Source organism: Chrysoperla carnea, chromosome 3, assembly GCF_905475395.1.
Source record: "Chrysoperla carnea chromosome 3, inChrCarn1.1, whole genome shotgun sequence".
In the NCBI taxonomy this organism is placed as follows: domain Eukaryota; kingdom Metazoa; phylum Arthropoda; class Insecta; order Neuroptera; family Chrysopidae; genus Chrysoperla; species Chrysoperla carnea.
This window is the reverse complement of record NC_058339.1, coordinates 1,295,800-1,318,744: the sequence shown is the minus strand read 5'-3', so window position 1 is coordinate 1,318,744 and position 22,945 is coordinate 1,295,800. Positions and strand designations below refer to the sequence as shown.

At 31.1% G+C, this 22,945-nt stretch overlaps 1 protein-coding gene across 1 annotated transcript; it reads left to right on the top strand.

Moving 5' to 3' along the window:
• The first annotated feature begins 46 nt into the window (after positions 1–46).
• Positions 47–19,694, top strand: LOC123294709 (vegetative cell wall protein gp1-like). The gene is made up of 2 exons (XM_044875828.1): positions 47–178; positions 18,771–19,694. The coding sequence occupies exons 1-2, from the start codon at positions 47–49 to the stop codon at positions 19,692–19,694; spliced, it is 1,056 nt and encodes a 351-aa protein (XP_044731763.1).
• The last annotated feature ends 3,251 nt before the right edge of the window (positions 19,695–22,945 follow it).

The window sequence follows — 22,945 nt, the reverse complement described above, 5'->3', positions numbered from 1 at the left end:
TTGGATATATCTATAAAGTTCATTAATCTGGTAATTTAGTATTAATATGGTTTCGACAATCACAGAAATACAAAAGCAAGATGGACCAGCAGTACCTGTCTCAGGCACTAGTCCACGTAGACGACAACGTACGCCATTATCTACCTGTAGAAGAGCAAAAAGGCGAATTGATGATTTGGTGAGTCCTTCTTTAAGACAAACTTCATTATTTTTGCAAGTAACACAAACTTGTTACGGAATTTATCTTTGGCCGTTAACCAACAACAGAACTCTGTTGCTGAATTAACTAGAAATATGCAGATGCAGCTAAACCACAGTAGTTACAATAATATTGAATTTTGATTTTACAATTTTTGTCTTTCTATCCGTAAAATACTAGAGTAATTTGTCCGTATTTTCGCAAGAAGAAATAATTACCATTATATTTTCTCATTTAAACTCTCGGACATATCATTTAGTTAAAACTATGGATATGCCACGTAATTTCGAAAATTTAGATCTTTTGCTTTGAAAATCGAACAAATGCAAAACCGTCTTGCTTTCTTTTTGACTGTTTTGCCAAGTATTAGTTTTCGATCATCTACAAATAATACTAATACTGTTACACAGGCTACAAATTTTTCAAATAGTACATCAGTATCGAATTTTGATCAACCTCGTATTAATAATTTCACTAACTGTGCGTTTTGAAAAGCGTCTGATCATCATGCGTATTTTCGAACAAACCAGGAAGATACTGTATTTGATAATCTAAAAAAAAAGTTCGTATTTCGGAGTCTAAACTGTTATTATCTAGGGCTATTTACCTCAACGCTATTTATCTCTACGAGAATCACAGAAAAAGTTCGGAATATTGCAAATTCATTTACCGTGACGCGAGTCGGGTTTAAATGTCATAGATTTCTTTATTCAGGATGGTCTTTTGTGTAGTTTCGTGGGTAAAAATCGTCTGAAAAGAATAGTTCTTCCCGAAAATTTTTTAAATTATACATTTCAGTATTTTCATACATTTGCCTTTGGTTTATCTTAATTTAATTTTCTTGCGTATTTTCGAACAAAACGAGAAAGATACTATACTCGGTAATTTAAATAAATAATTTCATATTTCGGTGTTTAAACTGTTATTATCTAGGGCTATTTATCTCAACGCTATTTATCTCTACGGGAATCACAGGAAAAGTTCGGAATATTGCAAATTCATTTACCGTGACGCGAGTCGGGTTTGAATGTCATATATTTCTTTATTCAGGATGGTCTTTTGTGTATATTCGTGGGGTGAAAATCGTGCGAAAAGAATAGTTCTTTCCGAAAATTTTTAAATTATACACTTAGTATTTTCATAATCTATCTCATTCCGGTATTACGAAACAAACAGAGATATATCTGAAAGAGAAACTGGTACATCAAGATTGTAAATTAAAAACGTTTTGAGCTGTTTATAAATTACTTTATTCTTAATTTTTTTTCTCAAACCTTAATTAATATTAAATTGTTTAAATCATTACCTATCAGCAGTATAACTTATTGGATCATTATTGTTATTATATTTTCTAAGCTTGTTCACTTATAATATATTATACTAGAATTTTCCATAGAGATCCTTAATATTATCTTTTTGGTTAAACGTTATCTGAAGGAATTTTACCTATTACCGCGGACGTATTTTTCAAAAAAAAAAATATAAAATAAAATAAAATAAAAAGAAAAAATTTCTGTTTGTTAGAGTAAAGATTTCTTTAGATAAACTGTACATTTTACTAGTCGAAGAGCGGAAAATTCGCATTACACCTAGTATATTTTCTTTTTTAATTTTGATTTTTCTTTTTGTTTTGAATTCCTACAAATTAAATTTTTATTGCATAATGTAAAAACTTATTGTAAAGATCAAGTCTTTTTCTTTTTAAATATTACCGTTTCTTAAGTAAAAAATATTTTTTGTATACTTTGGCGTATTTGAACTAATACAATGTTTATAATTTTACACTTTACTAGTAGTTAAATGAATAAAATATTTTCATCCAAAGAAGGGAAAAGTCTTGATCGAATTTATTTCCCTTTAAAATTTTCGCACTCAAATAATTATACTTTAATAACAAATAAATTAATCATCATACCTTAATAACAAATAAATTAAGCATCAAATTCTTCAAAAACTGTAACATAACCTCATCTTTATTAAACGTCATTGACACAAATGTAGTTGTCAAAAATACACGAATCTGCTAATAGATAACGATTTGAAATTTCATACACTTACGGCAATTATTTTCATTTATGGAGATGAACTATTAAGTTTTACAAAAATGGATTATGCATAATTATATTTGGATACATAAAATTCGATGGAAAATTTTGTATATTTTTTGGTCACAATAAACAACTTACCATGATACATGTGTATATATTCGTGTTTGGATGTTGGCGTCAATTTTTATGCAATCGATATAACATTAATGATAACTGATTGCCTGACCGTTTAGAAGATACTTTGAATGTTGAATTATGTATGTTAGAAATTTAACATATCGTATGCAGTTGACGTATTAATTTGTAATTTGCCTAATGTATGAGTTTCTAAGTGCTATTAACGGATGTACTCTGGAATTTTAACTATATCAGCTATACGTATGAAGAATAGAGTGGTATGAAGATGGTTTAATATAATAACGTGAATTAACTCCTGATCTAATTTTTAAACTTAACGAGTGCAATAATTTGAGTCTTCTTTGTTAAGTAAATTTGTATGTGTAATGTAGGAATTCAACACTTTCTTAATTTTAAATAATTTTTTTGAATCTTATTAGTAAAATTGTATATCAGGATCATGATTGAGACATGCCTGTTTAAAAAGCAATTTTCTTCCTTTTCTTTCGTCAGTTGACATTGTATAATTTTAAATAATTTTTTTTTTGAATCTTATAATTAAAATTGTAAATCAGGGTTATGCTGAAGACATACCTGTTTAAAAAACAATTTTCTTCTTTTCTTTTCGTCAGTTGTCATTGTATAATTGTAAATAATTTTTTTTTGAATCTTGTAATTAAAATTGTATATCAGGTCATGAGGCAGACATACCTGTTTAAAAAAACAATTTTCTTTCTTTTCGTCATTTGACATTGTATTTTCGTTGACCCTCTAAAAATGTCAGAGGTGTAATTTGTTCTTTTTCTTTGTCATTATAAATGTTAATGATATCTTTTTTCATGTGTACTTTCTTTGTACGTATAAGTAAAAATTAAAATTATTTATTTAGAAAATTTTTACAAAAATGTGAAAATTATTTATTAACAGATGGCTAAGTTGTAATATTTTGATAAGATAGTAGAAAGTTAGGGAAGTTTTTGTTAAAGCTTAAGAATTTTTTTTATGATTGTTGGAAATTTTTCTTAAATTTGTTATTCAAATTGTTATTATAGATTCTAATTAAGATTGTCTAACTAAGCGAAACATAGCTTAGTTATTGATATAATAGTGCTTTTCCTTCTTAAATTTATGGTTTATAATTAATGTAAAATTGTTTATTAAGAGATAGTTAGATTGAAAAATGTTATTGAAAAATTTTGATAATTTAATAATTTTTGTTAAAGCTTAAAAAATTCTTTAACGTTGTTGAAAGTTTTTCTTAGATTTGTTATTTAAATTTGTGTCATAGATTCTAGTTACAGTTGTCTTAAACTTTATTAATCGTTAATATAATTTTCGTTTTTATTTATAGTTTATACTTAGTTGTACAAGGGTGAAAATGGATGCATATCGTTGAATGGGGCGAATTTTCTTGCTTTCTTTATACATGGGGTGATTGCTTTAAAAAAATTTTTTTTTTTTTTCCTGACTCTTGGGGAATGTTCCGTAATTTATGTCGGTTAAAGTACATAAATTACGAACAAATAGATTATATAAAATAATAGAACTACTTTCTTATGCGCAATGATTGATGCGCGAATTAATTTACTAAGCTACTGCTTGAAGTATGAGAATATGCTCTCTTCGACTTGATCCACCGAACAGCAAGCATCGTCAATGTAAAAAGTAATGGATCCTATTTATTAAATACAATTTAAATTATTAGCATGCGGCATACTTAAATTAACATGTAAACACAGGGAATTTCTATTAAATTATCTGGTATGTATTGACGAATTATAATTATGGAATTTTTGAGATAGTTTCAAAGGTTTTTGGGGTTTTCAATTTTATTATGCATCCATTCAAACTTTGATATAAGTGTATTTAAAATCCTAGGTTAACATGACTTAAGATTTATTAATCTTTATTTGTAAAAACTTTATATTTGTGTATTTATTAAATACCTACTAGTATTGGTTATTCAGTAAAACTTAATGTGTTAAATTTAGGATACTGTACCAATTTTGTAATTAATTATGAATTACATAAAAGATCTTTCAAGTTTATATTATCTTTGATATTGTTTAAATCTTTCCTTCTGAAATTTTGTTTTGTAGGTGTGAAATTTAAATCCATGCGGTAAATTTTGGAACGGTAAAGAAATGAAGCCTTTACTTGAATACCAAACATTTCATCCAGTTCTGATCTAAACCTCTGGACCTGTCAGCTTAAATAACAGGGTGGCTTTAAATAGTACAATTATCCCGGAAACTGTATGGGTGGGCCCTTAGCATACTTTTTAACTCGTACTCTAAATCATTTCTTAACCTACTTTAACTTCGTAACTCGTAAATTTAATTTTGATAATCGTATTCTCTTTTTAATAACCCCATTAGGGTTATTTTTCATTTTTTTTGCTTCAAATTAATTTGATGATAAATAAACTATTTTTGAACTTTGGACTAAACTAAATTACAAGTTAAACTTAATTACTTGTTATTAATAATAAATCGATGACATTGATTGTTTTATTTCTGCACATCAGCAATTTGTCAACATATTCAAACCATATTTGATTTCTTAGTCAAAAAAAAATTGTATAATTTACAAAATTAAAAAAAAAATTGTCATGAAAATTGACCTTTTGGATGACTTAACTTCTTAATATCTGAATAAAAATAACATTCAGATAGTCCGCCATTTGTTAAGAAATCCGCCAATTTATTGTCTTGTGATATACCATTGTTTCTAAATTCATTCAATGATATATCAAAAACATCAAAAATGTAGGGGTCCATTTTTATACCATGTAGGTATATATGAAATATACATAGTATATTAAGTTTAGTCCCAAGTTTGTAACGCTTAAAAATAATGATGCTAGGAAAAAAATTTTGTCATAGGTGTTCAAATAATCACCTAATTAGTCCATTTCCGGTTGTCCGTCCGTCCGTCCGTCTGTGGACACGATAACTCAAAAACGAAAAAAGATATCGAGCTGAAATTTTTACAGCGTACTCAGGACGTAAAAAGTGAGGTCAAGTTCGTAAATGAGCATCATAGGTCAATTGGGTCTTGGGTCTGTAGGACCCATCTTGTAAACCGTTAGAGATAGAACAAAAGTTTAAATATAAAAAATCCTTATCAAAAATTAAACAACTTTTGTTTGAAACATTTTTTCGTAAACATCACTGTTTACCCGTTAGGGCGCCAATTAGGCGGAAATTTTATAATATGTACTATACTTTGTTGTGTACTAACAGATGTCGTAATAAGTTATAGTTTAAACTATCATAAGTAGCGTGATAATCCCCCTTTTGAGATAGATCGGTACTACTTTGTCAATAACTGGTTTGTTGTTTGACTAAGTAAATTATCTTACATGCATGCCCCTATGATTTTCAATCGATTTCATCAACGAATTTATTGGCTGTGCATATATATGTCATTACTAGCGTGGACTTTCTCGCCTTGTGATAGATATTTTCTTAAAGGATAAATTCAATATAAATGATTGGTGTTTATTGTGGAAATTTCGATCTTATTTATCCTTGGCCCATTTATAAGTGATCACAACATAAATCAAACTTAACACTTGCAAGAATAGAATTTTGAATTCTATTAAAACACAATTTTATCTCTTCGAAGTTGGTACTGCGATTTTGGCCAAATTCACTTGGTAAATAAAATGGCGAATATGGCGTACGAAGAGTTGGTAGCTGTTATTAAATATTATTACAAAATTTCAACAAATTATAGCGAGGTAAGAATTCCTTAATTTAATTTTGAAACTGGTAGAATTATATTAGAATTACCTTTTGATCTCCAATGTTGGGGATATTTATCCTTCAAGATAACCGCCAATTGAATTTGGTATTCCAATTTATTCCATCATAGACCCGCTGTAAAACGGCTCAACCCACGTGCTCCAAAATTTCAAATAATATAACAATTTGCTCTAAAATTATTTTCTTTATTGATCTTTATTTACAATTAGTTGAGCTTACATTTTCTTCGTATTAGATTTCAAAATACAATTAACGAGACCAATTTAACCATAAATCAAATACAATTTATTGATTCGTCGCCATATTAAATTTAACAATCAATTATTTTTAGGATGAATTATATGTGATCGATTAGATGTTCAATCGACGGAATACGATAATCAAGAGAGAGATTTCATTCGCCTTCCCATCCACATCAGCTCGGGTATGTTTTGTGCACACGCGCAGATAAAATTTTAAATTTGTTATAAGAATAATGTTATGTAACATAACAACTTGATTATCAGTTATGTATGTGTCACATGTTTGTATGTGTAATGTGATAAAGAAATCAACACTGACTATGCAAGGTATTTCAACAATTAACTCAGTCAATTGTTTGTTTTCACTTGTAATTTAGAAAGTTAATTATATTTTCGGGAAAACCATAATCGATTCGCGAATGTTTTTTTTTTTGTTTTTGCAAAAATGTGTTTGCATTAGCTACAAATGTTTGCGTTAGCTCCAATCCAAAAATTAAATTTATTCTTTTATCATTAACAATTAGCTTATGTATAATAATCTCGTAGCCTCCTTTTTTATACCCTGTATATATGTAATACATATCAAGGCATACTATGTTTAGTCCCAAGTTGTACCTAATTCTTAAAAATATTGATACAATGAACATAATTTTTCTATAGTTGTTCATAAAATTCTAAAAAATGAATTTCCGGTTGTTACCCTGTCTATCCGTGTCACCGTACCATAGCTAAAAAACGAAAACGAATATCAAGCTGAAAAAGACAGGTCAAGCTGAGTTTTGAGAAAGTCTTGAGTCCGTAGGACCCATCTTGTAAACCGTTAGAGTTAGAACAAAAATTTTAACGTAAGAAATGTTCCTTATAAACAACTTTTGTTTGAAAGATTTTTTCGTAAACATCACTGTTTACCTGCGAGGGCGCAAATTAGGACAAAACTTTGGTAGTAGCTTCAACTATTGGTCTTCACCATAACTGTACTAGATTTTTATACTTTTCTAATTTATAAGAGAAATGATATTCAACACTTTCTATACATGGTATTTCAACAATTAACCCAATCAATTGTTAGTTTTCACTTGTTTTTAATAATTAGTATAATTTAAGTGTTTATATTGCATAAAAACTTTACTGATAAAATGTAAACCAAGATTTGTTTCATAACATTCTCTTACTATATAAAGTAATGTATTTGTTTGTATATTTTTTTGTCAATGGCATCGTATTAAAGTTAACAAAATATTTATTAAAATGAGGAAAATCGTATCTGTGACATTTATTTTGGTGAATATGCACTTTATTTTTAATTCGTAGTTTCTTTTCTATTTATTAATTATAATTATGAAGATTTCTTTTTTGTTCAATGTACGTTCAATAATAGTTTTAAGAATTACTATGGTGAGTTGTCATGTTTACACGTTTTTTTGACAACATGATAAATTAAATTCACTTTAGTATAATTGTATAAAATGTGTAGTTGAAAACATTTTAAAGTGTTATTAAAGACTTATCACGATGATGATTGACGCTGGCTTTCAGCGTCAAATTAGGATTCCACCTCGCTGAAAAAAAAAGGTTTTGCCCAGCGTCAATTTTTAAAAAGGAATAGTATTTTTGAAGTGCCGTGCTTGACCCAGTAAAAGACTTTATTTTAGCTCTGCAGCTCACATTTGCATAAGTGCTTTTATTTATTTCTAACATTTCATTCAAAATACCTACCTACTATTTAAGTTCAATCAAAATCTTTTGTTAAGTCTGTAAAACAATACTAAAGATGTCTTCTTTTGTTTTTCATAATACTCTCACAAATTTGAAAGATAAAAAGTGAAAACAAACAATTGACTAAGTTAATTATGGAAATACCATGTATAGACAGTGTTGATGACGCAATCATTTGTTTTTTGACGACACGTAATTAAAGAAAGATACCCACATATTAGTAACTTATATTGCCTTATAATATATACTATAAAATTTGCATCTTATTTGCGCCCTCGTGGGTAAACAGTAATGTCAACAAAAAAATGTTTCAAACAAAAGTTAATTTTTTTATAAGGAACATTTTTTACTTTTAAACTTATGTTCTTTCCCTAATGGTTTACAAGATGGGTCTTACGGATCCAAAACCCAATTGACCTATGTTGCTCATTTACGAACTTGGCCTCACTCTTTACGTCCTAAGCACGCTTTAAAAATTTCAACTTGATATCTTTTATCGTATTTGAGTTATCGTGATGACAGACGGACGGCAGACTGATGACAGACAGACAGACAACCGGAAATAGACTAATTACGTGATTTTATGAACACCCCTACCAAATTTTTGTTCATAGCATCAATGTTTTTAAGCGTTACAAACTTGGGACTAAACTTATTATACCTTGACATATACTGACCCCCCCCCCACCAAATGGTGTTTTATACCAAAATTCACTTGCTTGTAAATCTCAAATACAATGACATAAATCGAAATTTTACACGAGTACTCTAATCATTTGTTTCAAAAAAAAGGGGTTCCATGAAAAGTTTTCCGGGAGTTTTGAGCTCTTGTCGAATTTCAACTTTTCTACTTCGTATCTTTGTCGCTCGCGCCGCCATATTGGAAAAATAGTATCGAAAAGCAGTCTTTTGACCATATTTTCTTTCCGAATCATTTTACGAGGAAAATATCTGCATTCAAAATTGAATAACAGAAAATTTCCAACAATTTATGATGACACAATTTTTTTCATAAATTCAATAGTTTCGGCGTACGAGCGCCGCCAAATTTGTTACTATGGTTTTATGGGTTATTCTTAATAACTCGTGGCTATGCTGAATAACTCGTTTAAACAAACTAATACCTCTCTAGCATTCCTATTAAAATTGCTATGTTTTCTTGATTATAATAAAAGGCAATTTTTTATTTAAGTTCTTATCGAATACCTGCTCATAAGGTACCATATGTTTACCGCCTGATCACCTGATATGCAATAGTTTATCGCCTTATATTAGATAAAACATTAAAAATTATACCTGTTAAAAAATCGTCTCCGGCAGAAGTCCAGTAATTAGTTTGCATTAATTAGGCCATACCTTCTAATAAAGTAAACTGTTTTATTTGCGATAATCTACTAACTGATGGTGAAGTAGCTAGTTAAGGAATAAGGATTGGAAACGTTTCGTAAGTCAAGTATAAAACGACAAGATAATTAGTGGAAATTTTGGAGGGACTGCCATCTATTATGGTTCATAAAGTACGTCAAAAACGATATAATATTGAAAAGTTGATCGCTGCATCATTGCGGAGAGGAAGCGATGTCCCCACTCATCAACAGTTTTTTTTTGTGCCGCTGAGATAACTGCAGAGTTTATAGAAAAACAAAATCAATCACGTTTATACGATCGTTATGTTGTGTATAGTGTAAGTTATCGGTTCAAAATACTGTTTTAGAACTTGCTAAAGCTCGTAATAAAGATAAGGGTCGAGAGATTGTTGAACGTCTCGAGCATGTTCTCGATTTGGTTGCAACCAATGCACAGTATCACAACCTTTGCATCAAAAAGATTGTATCAAACGCCTCGGCGTGGAGAAACTTAAAAAAGGGGTCCACATGCAAGCCAGATCAATATTGCAATGGAGTATATTTATTCATATCTCGAGCATAATTCCAATGAATGTCAATTTTCATTAAGGCATGCATAAATGCGTTAAATCTTCTATTTGCCGTAGTACCAAATGTGCGGAGCCGTTTCGACGATGAAGGAAAAATACTTCAGTCGACATACTTGTTGACGAGACAATCATTCCAATTGTGGCTTAAAGTAAATTCCTGAGGAATGATGCAAACAAAAATCGGCACATGAGAATGTTGAAGGCAAAATTTGAAGATGAGAATATTATGGTCAAATAAGAAACGGAAGATGCGGACACTTTAAATCATCAATACTGGAATAAGTGCTGCATCAGCATTCAATGTCGTAATAGTTTTCGGAAAAGATGTAGATCTTCTTATTCTTCTAACAGCTTTATCTAAGTGATCCAACAGATATATGCTCAAACCAGGAAAAGTAAAAATTGCACAACAAATATACTAATATGACAGTATCATAGATAAAACCGCTGCAGATCATTCAAATTTTTAACTCTGGAGAAATAGTGGGGAGCTGTAAGATTAATAACTCGAAATCCAGGGCCAGTCAATAAATCTTTAAAAAATTGTTCGACTTCTACAGAATAAATTGGCGAATTCATCCTGTGTCAACACGAGTAGATGCAGTAATGGAGCAAATTTTTAAATACATTGAAGAAAACGATGACTGCCAGTTTTCACTGACAGAATTAAAAAATATTTTAACAACGGGCTAAATTACTGACGATAAAACAATAAAAATGAGACTGAGAAACCATGATGTAAATTTGGATCTAGTACAATAATATGCTTTAGAAAAAGCAATACGAAATATTATCCGATAACTGGTACAGTCAGAGATCGAAAGATGATGAAGGAGAAAAATTATCGCGTTTTAAAGGCTGCTGGTGAAATTTTACGACGACATATCCGGACACAAGTTTACGATCATAAAATTTATCCTGAAAGTGATAAATTGTTTGATAACTTTCACAAGGCAATACCACTGATACAGTTAATTTAAAAATTCGAAGGTACGAAAATTCACACACGGCTGAAATTTGGTAGGATTGATTAAAACACCTTTTTAAAGGAAATCTAAAAAGTCGAATGTCAAGTTTGTCAAGTCGAATGTCAGTCGTGGGGTCAAATGTCACAAAAACGGGTTTTTGTGACCTCCTTCGTGACCTCTGTCGCGATTTTCAGCGAAACGGTAAGTTTTATCATAAAATTAGTTCAAACGAAAATTGTAAAGTAGATAATTAAATATAAAAATGTCCTAATATTTTATTTCCTAATATTTGAATGCGTCTTTATATATAAAAAATATTATTTATACAATGTCGTATCTTATTTTCACAATTTCTAATCAGCTTCAGTGATGTACGGATTGATTACATTAAAAAGCATTGAGACATTATTATATATCTGATCTACAATTTTTGATGAGGACTTTCAAAATTTCTTTTATGATGGTGTTTTATGATCTTACCAAATTTCAGCTGGGTGCGAATTATTGTACCTTCAATCATATTTTGTTTATTTAATTTGACCGGATCACACCATCCCTATCATTTCTTTTATCAGAAATAAGTATCAATGATGAGAAAGATAAACCGGAATGTATCCATTATTATAAAACGAAATGCACCTCAATAGCTCATGCGATAATATCTGCCCTAAGACCTCGTTCGTTCATATCACCACAGCATGTGGCACTAGCTGTGACTCTTCATAGAAAATTTGGTTCAAAAAAATAGTTGAAATTTGTAACGCTTTAAAACAGTCAAATATTATTAATATTGCACAATGGTACGATCTGTTGATTATAAACTAATTAAAATTAATCATTATGAATTTGTGTTATAATGTTTGGTTATATTTTCATTTTATTCATTAAAATATTCGATCATGCGCACAAAATAGACTTTTTGTTCAGTTTTCGAAAATTTAGTTCCATATCGCAAGTTGACGTGCCACTCGTTTTTTTGTTTACAACTGAGATGTCCTTGAGTTTATAATTATTTTTTTTTTTATATTTTAACTTTTTATGTCAATAATTTTTTGGATATTCACTTTGATAATTCAATACTTTTCACTTTTAGTATGCATGAAACAATATAACTAATTTTTATGTCTTTACTGGATGAGATGTATTTTCAATCTGCCTCGGTGAACTTACTCTTGTAGTATCTTTATACAGACAGATAAAATATTTAATTATGTAAAGGACAAAGATGACAACAATAAATTTAATATTACAATTTTTCGGCAAATTATTGTAATTGATTTTAGACCAATAGAAATTTTTTTTAAAAGGGATTTTTTTAATCACTTCAGGTGAAGAGTTTCCACTAGACGGGCAGAAAAGTAAGTTTGGTCTTTTAAAATCTTTAGTCATGGCTTTTAGCTATGAAGGTATAATAGTACAGTGCACTTACGTAAATCGCAGAGGGGTGACCCAAAAGTTTTTATTATTTCATTCAATAGGGGGGGAGGGCATTCCCGAGTTTCTTTTTGTAACGGTTAGTGTTTCTAACCTAATTTGTGCCCCGTCGGACAAACAGTGATGTTTACGAAAATATATTTTATCAAATTTGTGTATTTTTTTACAAGGAATATCTTTTGCGTCGAACCTTTTGTTCTACCTCTTACGGTTTAAAACATGGGTCCTACGGACCTACGAGTACTCTCCTACGAGTTCCTACGAATACTGTCCCACGAGTTCCTCGACCTCAATCTTTACGTCTTAAGGACGCTACAAAAATTTCAGCTTGATATCTCTTGAGCTGCGGTGCTCTAAAAACAAACTATTTGCAAAAAATCGTTACAAAAAGAATCACACTTCTATCAATCTTAGCGTGTACTTTGACATAAATGGGTTTGAAGATAAAATGCTAGCAAGTTCAACGACATCAAAATCATCAAATTTGAATGAATAGAATACAAAATATAGACCAAAACGCAAAAAAGTCATTTTCCAAGACGGCAACCAAAGGGTTAAATACTCGAATACCCCAAATCAGATTTAAAGTCTCCAAACAACCCGCTATTGATTGAATGAATAAAAAATATTGTGTCAAATCTTTTGGGCCAGTCCGTGCATTGGATTATAATATTAAAAGAAATGAACATATGCACGAAATGCTTTTAGTAGTCTTGATTCCCAGGCCATAGTATTAAATTTTTCATGCAAGAAAAGAAAATTAGATTAACTTCTTTTATGTAAAATTTCCTCAGGAATTTGATAGATATCGGCTTCATTTGTTTATTTAAAAATTTATTTAAAAAAGAGCATTTATTCAGATTTTTTGTTTTTATCTCTGTTTTTAGAGTTCATATAGTACTCAAACGAAGCTCAAATTGTTAGGCATACGGAACTGTAGGTCATCTTCAATTATTTCATATTTAGTATAGTTTCAAAATGATGCTAGCATCTTATGTCAAAAGCTTATCGTTTTTTAATTGAATGCAATTTCTTCACGTTTTCTATTGCAATTTTTCACGTATTACACAGGAAACACATTTTTTTTTTGCTTGCAATACCTGGTTTCACACTCCTCTAATAAGGGGTCCAAATAACATACTAGCAAATTAGCTTTACATCGCGCTTTGCGATTTAAATATAGGATTTGACTGGCGTACATTCAATTACATGTTTTTTTTTGTTTTTTTTTTTTTTTTTTTTGAAAATTGATTACTGTTTAAAAACAATTTAATTATTCATTTCTTATATATTTATTTGATGTTTATTTATTTAATTAGTAGTAGTATACAGGGCCGGATTTAAATTTCTGCCGCCCTGGGGCGCTGAAGAAAATGCGGCCCTATGACTGAAATTTTATTTTAATAGTTTTGATATCTTATTTAAAAAAATTAGAATAACTAATTAATTGCAGAAAATTTATTATGTATTACATATTATTTATTATTGTTCTTTTAAAATTATATTAATTAGTGTTATTGGATAATTCTCCAATTTTAGGAAAATTCATTGATTAATTAAAGTTCCTGTTATCAAAAAGACATAGATAATTTGAAAATATTTTTAATTCTTCAAAAAAACTATATTTCTGGAATTTATCAATTCCAGAAAATAAAAATATCAAATTTTATTTTTGCAAACCTTTATGGAAATAAATTAATTAAACTATTTTAATAGTTTTCACTTAAATTTCCTATATTATAATATACAAAATTTGAAAAATAAAATGTTTATTTAAAAGGATTAGTTAATTATATATTGTATTGAAAATATTTTTTCACTTTCCAAATTTTGCCGCCCTAGAAAATTTGCCGCCCTTGGCACTAGCCCCGACTGCCCCTAGTGTAAATCCACCACTGGTAGTATAAAGAAATACAAAATGTATGACTTAACTGTTGTATATAGTAAGTCAAGTGACTAAGTTTGAACTATGACTATGACATCTAATCAGTAAGTAACCTTAGTGGATTAGTGCGACCCGTTATTGAATTTTAGCAGAAACGATTAACTACACACATGCGTATTATTGATTATATGAATATTTTGATCAACTAAGCATCCTCGTCACCACTATTATTGACAAAGCCGTTTATCATTTGCTAATCCAAACAGAGAAGATGAATATCATTGGTTAAAGGGTCTTTCCTCAATCGTTTTTTCGTTAATTTATCCAATTCCGGTTATTTTCCTGTCATATATGGTTTTACGTAGTTTTTATGTGAGTTCTATTGTCCATATTCTAAACTTAGTTTATGCACACCATTTTTTTTAGTTTTATGTAAATTATATTTTTCAAAAAATGAAATTTTTTGTTTTAATAATTCAATCACAAATAATTTTAAGGATTGTATTCGAAGCTACACTAATGTTGGTCACATAAAATTTGTTCAAAACATTACTATAGAGTGTTTTGTATTTTTAAGTAAAGTCATATTGACATAATTTTACTCAAAAATAAAAAAATTGTAAAAAAGCAGTTTAACGATTAAAATAGCGAAGGAGGTTATAAGATATATAAAATAAGCCTATTTCCCAGCAGCAAAATTGGAGGGTGTTTTGGAAGGGTGAAAAATTGGTGAAAAAGAGGTGGGAATCGAACCCGCTACCCTATGCATACCGCGGACGGTATTGGTTACGCCTTAACCAAGTGAGCTTTCTGATTAAAGTTGCGGTCAAAATGAAATGTGTTCAATAGAAAGTTCTAGATCACGCAAATAACTATCATTTTAATATAAGTCATTTTTAACATAACCTCAACATTTCCGAGTAAATGGTAAAAGAAAACCTTTCTTTGTTTTTTATTTTTTGCTTTTGTTTTTTTATACTCATTTCTCCAAATTAAATGATAATTGTGGGAAAAATATCTGGTTGTGTCCTTAATAACTAAATTTTTTTCAAGTTATACTGTCGAGTAGTTTTTGAGGTATTCTATTTTTTCATAAAAATACCCTTTTCTTCAAATGAAAAATGTACTTCAGAAAATCATCGTACAGGGTTCATTAATTGCTCATTTTTTCGTTTTTACATCTATATTCATAAAAAATGAAGATACCATTTACCAACAATTTAAGAACACGTTGAAAATGTGAAAAAAGAAAAACTTGACATGAATCCAAGAAGTCTGGGTTCGAGTGTATTCTTTTCAATTCTCTTTAATTAAGATTAGTAGACAAGATATTCGTCAATATTTAGTTGTATGTATCATACTAAAAACATCAATTATGATCGAGAGGCCATGATGTAAATAAATATCGTATGCATGATTAAAGTAAACAATAACAAAAAGTAAAACAATTATCAAATACAATTATTTTTTTAATAATTGCTTAAAATTTTTGGAAAATTCAAAAAATAATTGCACCGTTGATTTTTGGGGAAAAATACAAAAAAAATGTGTTTTATTTTTAAAATATTTTTGTCCAGGCTGCAACGATATTGCTAGAAAGATTCATCTAAAATACTATATAGCCACAATAATACAGGTTATATAGAAGCTAGTTACCCTTGTCCATAATGCACTAAATTACAGGAGTTATTATATTATTTAAATGGGTGCACTATCAAGTACTGACTGTAAATGTACAAAATCCTTACAAAAATAGGCGAGGGAAGTGCCTCTATATTAAAGAAAATCGTTTTAGGCTATATCTCCAAAACCGTGCACTTTAGTCCAAAAATGGTAATAAATTTAATTGTAGATAATTAAATAACCAACCTTTTTTGTAAACTAATTTTTTTTTTTGTATCACTAACCGTTTATGTTATACGACTATGATGATTTACTTATTGACTATTTGACCGATATGTCTTCTAATATTAGTTTAAACAAGAAAATGATAATATCTTGACTTTTATATCTACAAATTTCCTAAAACATTTACTTTAATATTTTTTTTCTAAAATTAATATTTATGAAGTTATAACGCCTTTAATGTTGCAACCACCGGGTGCAAGATTAATAAAAAAGAAATTTACATAGCGTTACGATACAAATTTAATTAATATATGAAAAATGTTAACGTTAGTGACATAATTAGCAATAAATTATTTGCCTACCTACCCGCGAAAGCAGGGACCACACGTTGAAATTTTTTTAAGATTTAAAAAAAAATTTACTAAAAAGATTTAATTATCTAAGAAAAAGGTTCTTACCATTTTTGGCTTAAGGTGCTCGATTGCGTGGTTAAATGGTTTTTCTCAAAATGGCGGCACTTCTCCCCTCCAAATTTGTAAGGATTTTGTGTATTTACATTCAGTACGTTGTAATTAATCTATTTTTAGAAAAAAATAACTCCTGTAAATCAGTGAAATAAAAAATTCTCAATCTGTAGCTGTAATGAAAAATTCAGTCGTTACAACGTCATAAATATTAATTTTAGAAAAAAAGTTTTGTCGTATAAGTCATAAACGGTTAGTGACACAAACAAAAAATTAGTTTACAAAAAAGGTAGGTAGTTTAATTATCTATAAATATATAGGAGACTTTCTATAGATATAGTCACTCATCACGATATCTCTGGAACTACGAAATTCCACCTACAAGGAGGGTTGCGGGGGTGTTCATGAATAAAAAATTCATATTTTTCAATTATGGCTTTTAATAGTTCAAAACTTGGTCAGAATGTTTTAAATTACATTTAGAAATTTTTTTAACCTTCGGAGGGTAGAAAGGTGTAGCGAGAAAGTGGGAAGGAAATATCGAATATTTACAAATATACCTAAGTGGGGTATCAAATAAAAGAGCATGACGTGTACATTACAAAACTGTTATCCAACGCAAGGAAATGTGGAGGGAGGGGTGCAAGTGGGGATGTTGCCCACCAAAGCGGGTAGTTCCCAGCTAGTCTACAATAAAATTTATTAATTTTTTTGGTGTTAAGTACACGGTTATGGAGATATAGTCTAAAACGGTTTTCCTTAAAATGGAAGCACTTTCCCCGTCTGTTGTAAGGATTTCGGCATATACATTCATTACGTGATACTGGAACTTTTTAAATAATAAATTAACTCCTGTAATTTAATGCAGAAAAAAATGCTCTTTTGTCTATATAAATGTGGAATAGACCCGAAACTAAGCCAAGTTAACAGAAACACCCTCCGACTTTCCGGGAAATAGGCTTATTATATATTCTTTCTAAACTCCTTCACCATTTTCAATCGTTAAACGGCTGTTTACAATTTATTTTTCAAAATGTCAATTCACCAATGTAAGTAAAAATTGTGTCCCTATACAGGGATGTTTCACTTTTCTGTAACAAATGTTTACAGGTTCAAAAGAATTACTACAGTCATAAAAACCACGATGTTCTATTGCCTGAAAGTCTGATAGAGAAAGCCATAAAAAGATACATTTACATGGTTTGTGGTTTGTGTAAAGTGAACCTAAAACATTTTTATTTGAATATAATTCATTAGAATCGTATTTTTTTTAAATCTTCATATTTTTTAATCAATATATCCAAAGACTTTTTTTTCGGGATATTTAATTATAAAGATTTGGAATGTGCATATGTGAGCTTTTTTCGTTATTTTTATACCATGTATATATGAAATATATCAAGGTATACTAGGTTTAGTCCCAAGTTTGTAACGCATAAAAATATTGATGCAACCAACAAAATTTCGGTATATGTATTCATAAAATCAGCTAATTAGCCCATTTCCGGTTGTCCGTCTGTCATCACGATAACTCAAAAACGAAAAAAGATATCAAGCTGATATTTACAGCGTTCTCAGGACGTAAAAAGTGAGGTCAAGTTCGTAAGTGAGCAACATAGGTCAACTGGGTCTTGATCTTGTAAATCGTTAGAGATAGAACAAAAGTTTAAATGTAAAAAAGGTTCCTTACAAACAACTTTTGTTTGTAACATTTATTCGTTAAGATCACTGTTTACCCGCGAGAGCACAAATTAGGCGCAAATTGTATAGTATTGCCTTATATGGGAATATCAGTTATGTATGTGTGACATGTGTGTATGTGTATTAAGAGTAATCAACACTATCTATACATGGTATTTCAACAACTAACTCAGTCAATTGTTTGTTTTCACTTGTTTTTATATTTAAACTGCAGCACTCTGTATCTTGAAACCAACCTTTTTGACCATAAATGTTTCTTTTGAAATCCTATACCACTTCTAGAAGTTTTTCGGTGTATTTATGAAATACTCTACAAAATACACACTTGAATAATAGGAGATACTTCCAAATTAGAGATAAATTTTTCTACCCGATATTCGGTATCAAAATCTTAACGTTTAAAAAAAACTTATATATAGGAATGTATTCACTGTTTATCTAGATCACTGTCGTTGGTTTTGTTACTACAAGCGTACATCAGTCTCCATCAAAGAAACCTCTTTATGTTAGTGGAAAAACCACAAGTGAGGGTCATGAATATAAAATTATCCAAACAAAGTTACAGAAAAGAATACAAGGACAAAAACAAATATTTATTGATTACGTACCACCGCAACATCCACAAGATCCAATGCATTCAGAACTGCTTGAACCATCCCGACGTTCGGAAGTTAAATATCTTCCTGCGAATTCAAATGTGCCGCAATCTCACCAAGCAACTTTAATGCCACAGGTGGCTGTACCGCTTAGCATAGATATAGACTCAGAATCATTACCAGAATTACCACTTCCTCCACAACTACCAGATATACGTCAACATATTCCAAAACAGCCACAACCTCCTAGTCCACCTATACCACCGCCTCCACCAATGGTTCCTCACGCACCTCAACCAATACAAGCCCAAAGCCAACCACAAGGTCCACCAAATCCACCGCAACCACCACAACCACCTAATCAACCTCCAAAACCCTCCTTGCCACAAAGGGCACTAATGGCACCAGCACAACAACAACCACCTCCTCCACCACCTCCATTACCACCAACGCCACCTATCCCACCAACTCCACCACATCCCCCAATGCCACCCCAACCACCAAATCCACCACTACCACCATTACCACCAACCCCACCACAACCTCCAGCTCCACCAACCCCACCACAACCTCCAGCTCCACCAACACCACCTTATCCACCAAATCCACCCACACCGCCGTTGCACCCATCACCGTCGCCACCCCCATCACCACCGCCGCCACCAATTCCACCACGACAACGGTCAGGCCCTCAAGAACGACTAGCCCCAGTACCCCCGCAACCACCCCTACCACCATCACCGCAGGCAGCGAAATTATCTCCACGTTAATTTTTGCTTAATTTGTAAAACAGAAAATTTATAATTAACAAATTGTCAATAATAATAATAATAGTTAATATTTATTCTAATAAAACAATTTTTCATCGTGTTGATACGTTAAAGATAAAAAAAATCATTATCAATCATAAAAGAGCATGTACAGTAAAAGATTTACACAGAAAGTGTCAATAATTTCAATTATAAAGTGGAAATAAATCGGAAATTAATGAAACTTTAGGATGCTGTTCAGGGACGATTAGTTAACATTTTCTAAAGTTTTCGTCTTCGAGGGCCTGTGGAGGACGAAAACTGCAAAATTTTTTACCTCAATTAATTTTTTTCCTTACGTCCTGCAGCAAAAGCATTCCTTTACTTTTTGTAAAGAAAGAGACATTTGCTAAAAAATTTCAAAATATGAATTCCATTTTATTTCTTCTGTTATACCCGAATTATAATCTAACTATACAATAATAAAACAACTAACAAGGAGACTTTTCAATATCTAGAATCATTTTAATAACCCAATTTTAATTTTATTTACATCGTATTTCTAACTTTTGTCTCTTTTAAATCTTTATGCAGCCAATTTTTTAACTGCCTACCATAAACTCTCTTGATGTTTTTTTTTTTTTTTTTTTTTTTTTTTTTGAATTGCATACTCTGCCCAGGCTCATTTTATCCGTTGAAATGTCTGCTTTAAAATTTATCGATGTGTATAGTTTATTTTTCATCAAAACGCCTAAAATCCAGAAAACCCGAACGAAATGACTTTTCGTACGTAAACACAGTAACACAATTGGGTCTTGGACTCGTTTTCGTCATCATTGTTTACCTGTGAGGGTGCAAATTAGATTAGAAGATAACACAGAATGCTTGTATGTTAAAAAGTATACATGTATTGTATATATTTTATATTAATGCGCTACACTTTCGCCAGGAGAAAAAAAAACGACTTCAAAACATAAAATCAACCCCCATTTCACTATTTCCAAGGGTCTCGAGTTGAATTTATTTTTACTATGTTACTTACACCCCAAAATAACATTTTTACCCCGCCGCTGCCTGTTAGTAATTTATTACTCTCAAAACCAAACTATACTAGCCTACCAATTGTGCAATTAGAATTGTAATTTTTGTCTTTAATTTTTCGGAAAGATTAGAACATAGTTTTTCAGAATGATGATACAAAAACTTATGATAAAGTTCAGCATGTGAGAAATTCATGATCAAGTTCGAAATGTGACTCGTCTGATTATTTTTCTCGTGATTAGAGAATAGTTTCACATAAAATAAAAAACTTACCAAATTTTCCATATCGTACCATATTTTAAGTTTTTCGGTTTAATATTTAATAAATTGAATGTAAGTCAATCTAAAATGAATATCTTGATTATCCATTTCGTAATGAGTGATCTTATCCTGCGAGCAACCATTCGTAGACACGATACTTTTCTAGAAAAATGATAAATTTTAAACCATTAAAAAATATAAAATAAGTTTTTTTTAATTAATGAAATAGTGGGATACCGAAATAATGGTTAATCGCATCATAAAACCCGATTTTTGTTTATATTTTTGATTGACTACACAGACATTAAGATAACTTTAAGTATATATTTTTTACTTACCGAATTATCACTAGGAATCACACGTAGACTTTGTTCTTTTTTACCCGACTGAGCAACGCAAAGGTAGCAGTGGTATTGTGTTTAGCAGTCTATTTGTGTTCCTATATGGCACACTAGAGATCACGTGGATCGATTTTGATGATTTAGACATTAATCGATTTGTCTTAACCTTGTGAGTGCTACTGAAGATATGGCAGTAATGAAAATTCAATATGGCGTCCAACAGATGCCATATTGTGAAAATGTTTATTCCTATTTGGCACATTAGAGACCAAATGCGTGGCCGATTTGGATGATTCTGACGTCAATCGATTTATCTCAATCTTGCGAGTGCTACTGCAGAAATGGTAGTAATGAAAATTCAATACGGCGACCACCAGATGCCATATTGTCAAAAAGAATGTATGTGTGTTCCTATGTGGCACAATCTATTTTTCTTAATCTTGAGAGTGCTACTGAAGATATGGCAGTAATGAAAATTGAATATGGCGACCATCAGACGGTATTTTGTGAAAATAATGTATGTATGATTCAACGTGGCGTAATAGAGACCAAATGCGTGGGCCGTTTTCGATGATTCTTACGCCAATCGATTTGTTTTAACCACGTGGGGCTACTGAAGATATAGCAAAAATGAATATAGTGAAAAAGCAAACAATGAAAGTCGATTAACTTTGGTAAGAGAGGTATCATTGATGATTGGTCTTCTTCTCCTCTCCGCTTTTAGCAATTACGCAGGAGGAGGAAAATCACTGTCGGACATGTAAGTTGACAGTAGCCAGAGAGTCTTTGCTCTCAATTCTACTGCCACGCTCACTGTGTCCAGATCACTGAAATTATGCAGAATAAAGGATTTGTACTTTTTCTGTGCAAGAATACATGCCCTAGGCTTAACTTTAACTTGAATGTCACTAGTTTTGTAACCCTTGATGTTGAGGCCACAAACCCGGTTTGCAACAATCCATGTTTCCTGGACTAAAATTAGTTCCTCTTCTTTTGGATAGTTTGCCCAAAGCCGTAGTAGATTTCCCCTCGGCTTTCCATTAGAGGAGAAACAGAGTCCTGATTTAGTTGAACCGGGACCTGTCTCGAGCCTCTAACAACTACCTCAGCCTAAGCCACTCTTCAATCTTCCGTAGGTAAATTGGGTTGTTCAATTGGATGAGTTCTAGAATTGTAGAAGGGTCAGCAGGTTTAGCTGGGATCTAGACCCTCGACCTTGGTCTGCACGGCATTGAGTCCCCTAAGACAGCTTCCAGTCTACTGTACTATACTACCCTACCTTCCCTATGGCCCCCTTGTAAAGATCTGCACATCGTTGGTCTTCACAAGCCGCAAATTTTATGTGACCCTGGTACCAGCCAGCATCTTTACAACGTGGAGTAGCCTCCGAGTTTTCCGTTAGAACGTCATTTTTCACTCTTAAAAGAACGGTTTCTTTCAAATGGTCGGTGAGATACTTTCGCCAGGGTTACTACGTTACTACACTTCACTCTACGGCCGACTCACTAGTTGATCCCCTTGGCGGGGCTAGAAAAGGCTGCAGATAGGCTGCCCTTCGCTCCTTATGATTTTGGACCGATAGACCATTTTTGCCTCCAGTAGCTGGCTTGTTGGCCTATGCTTGAATTT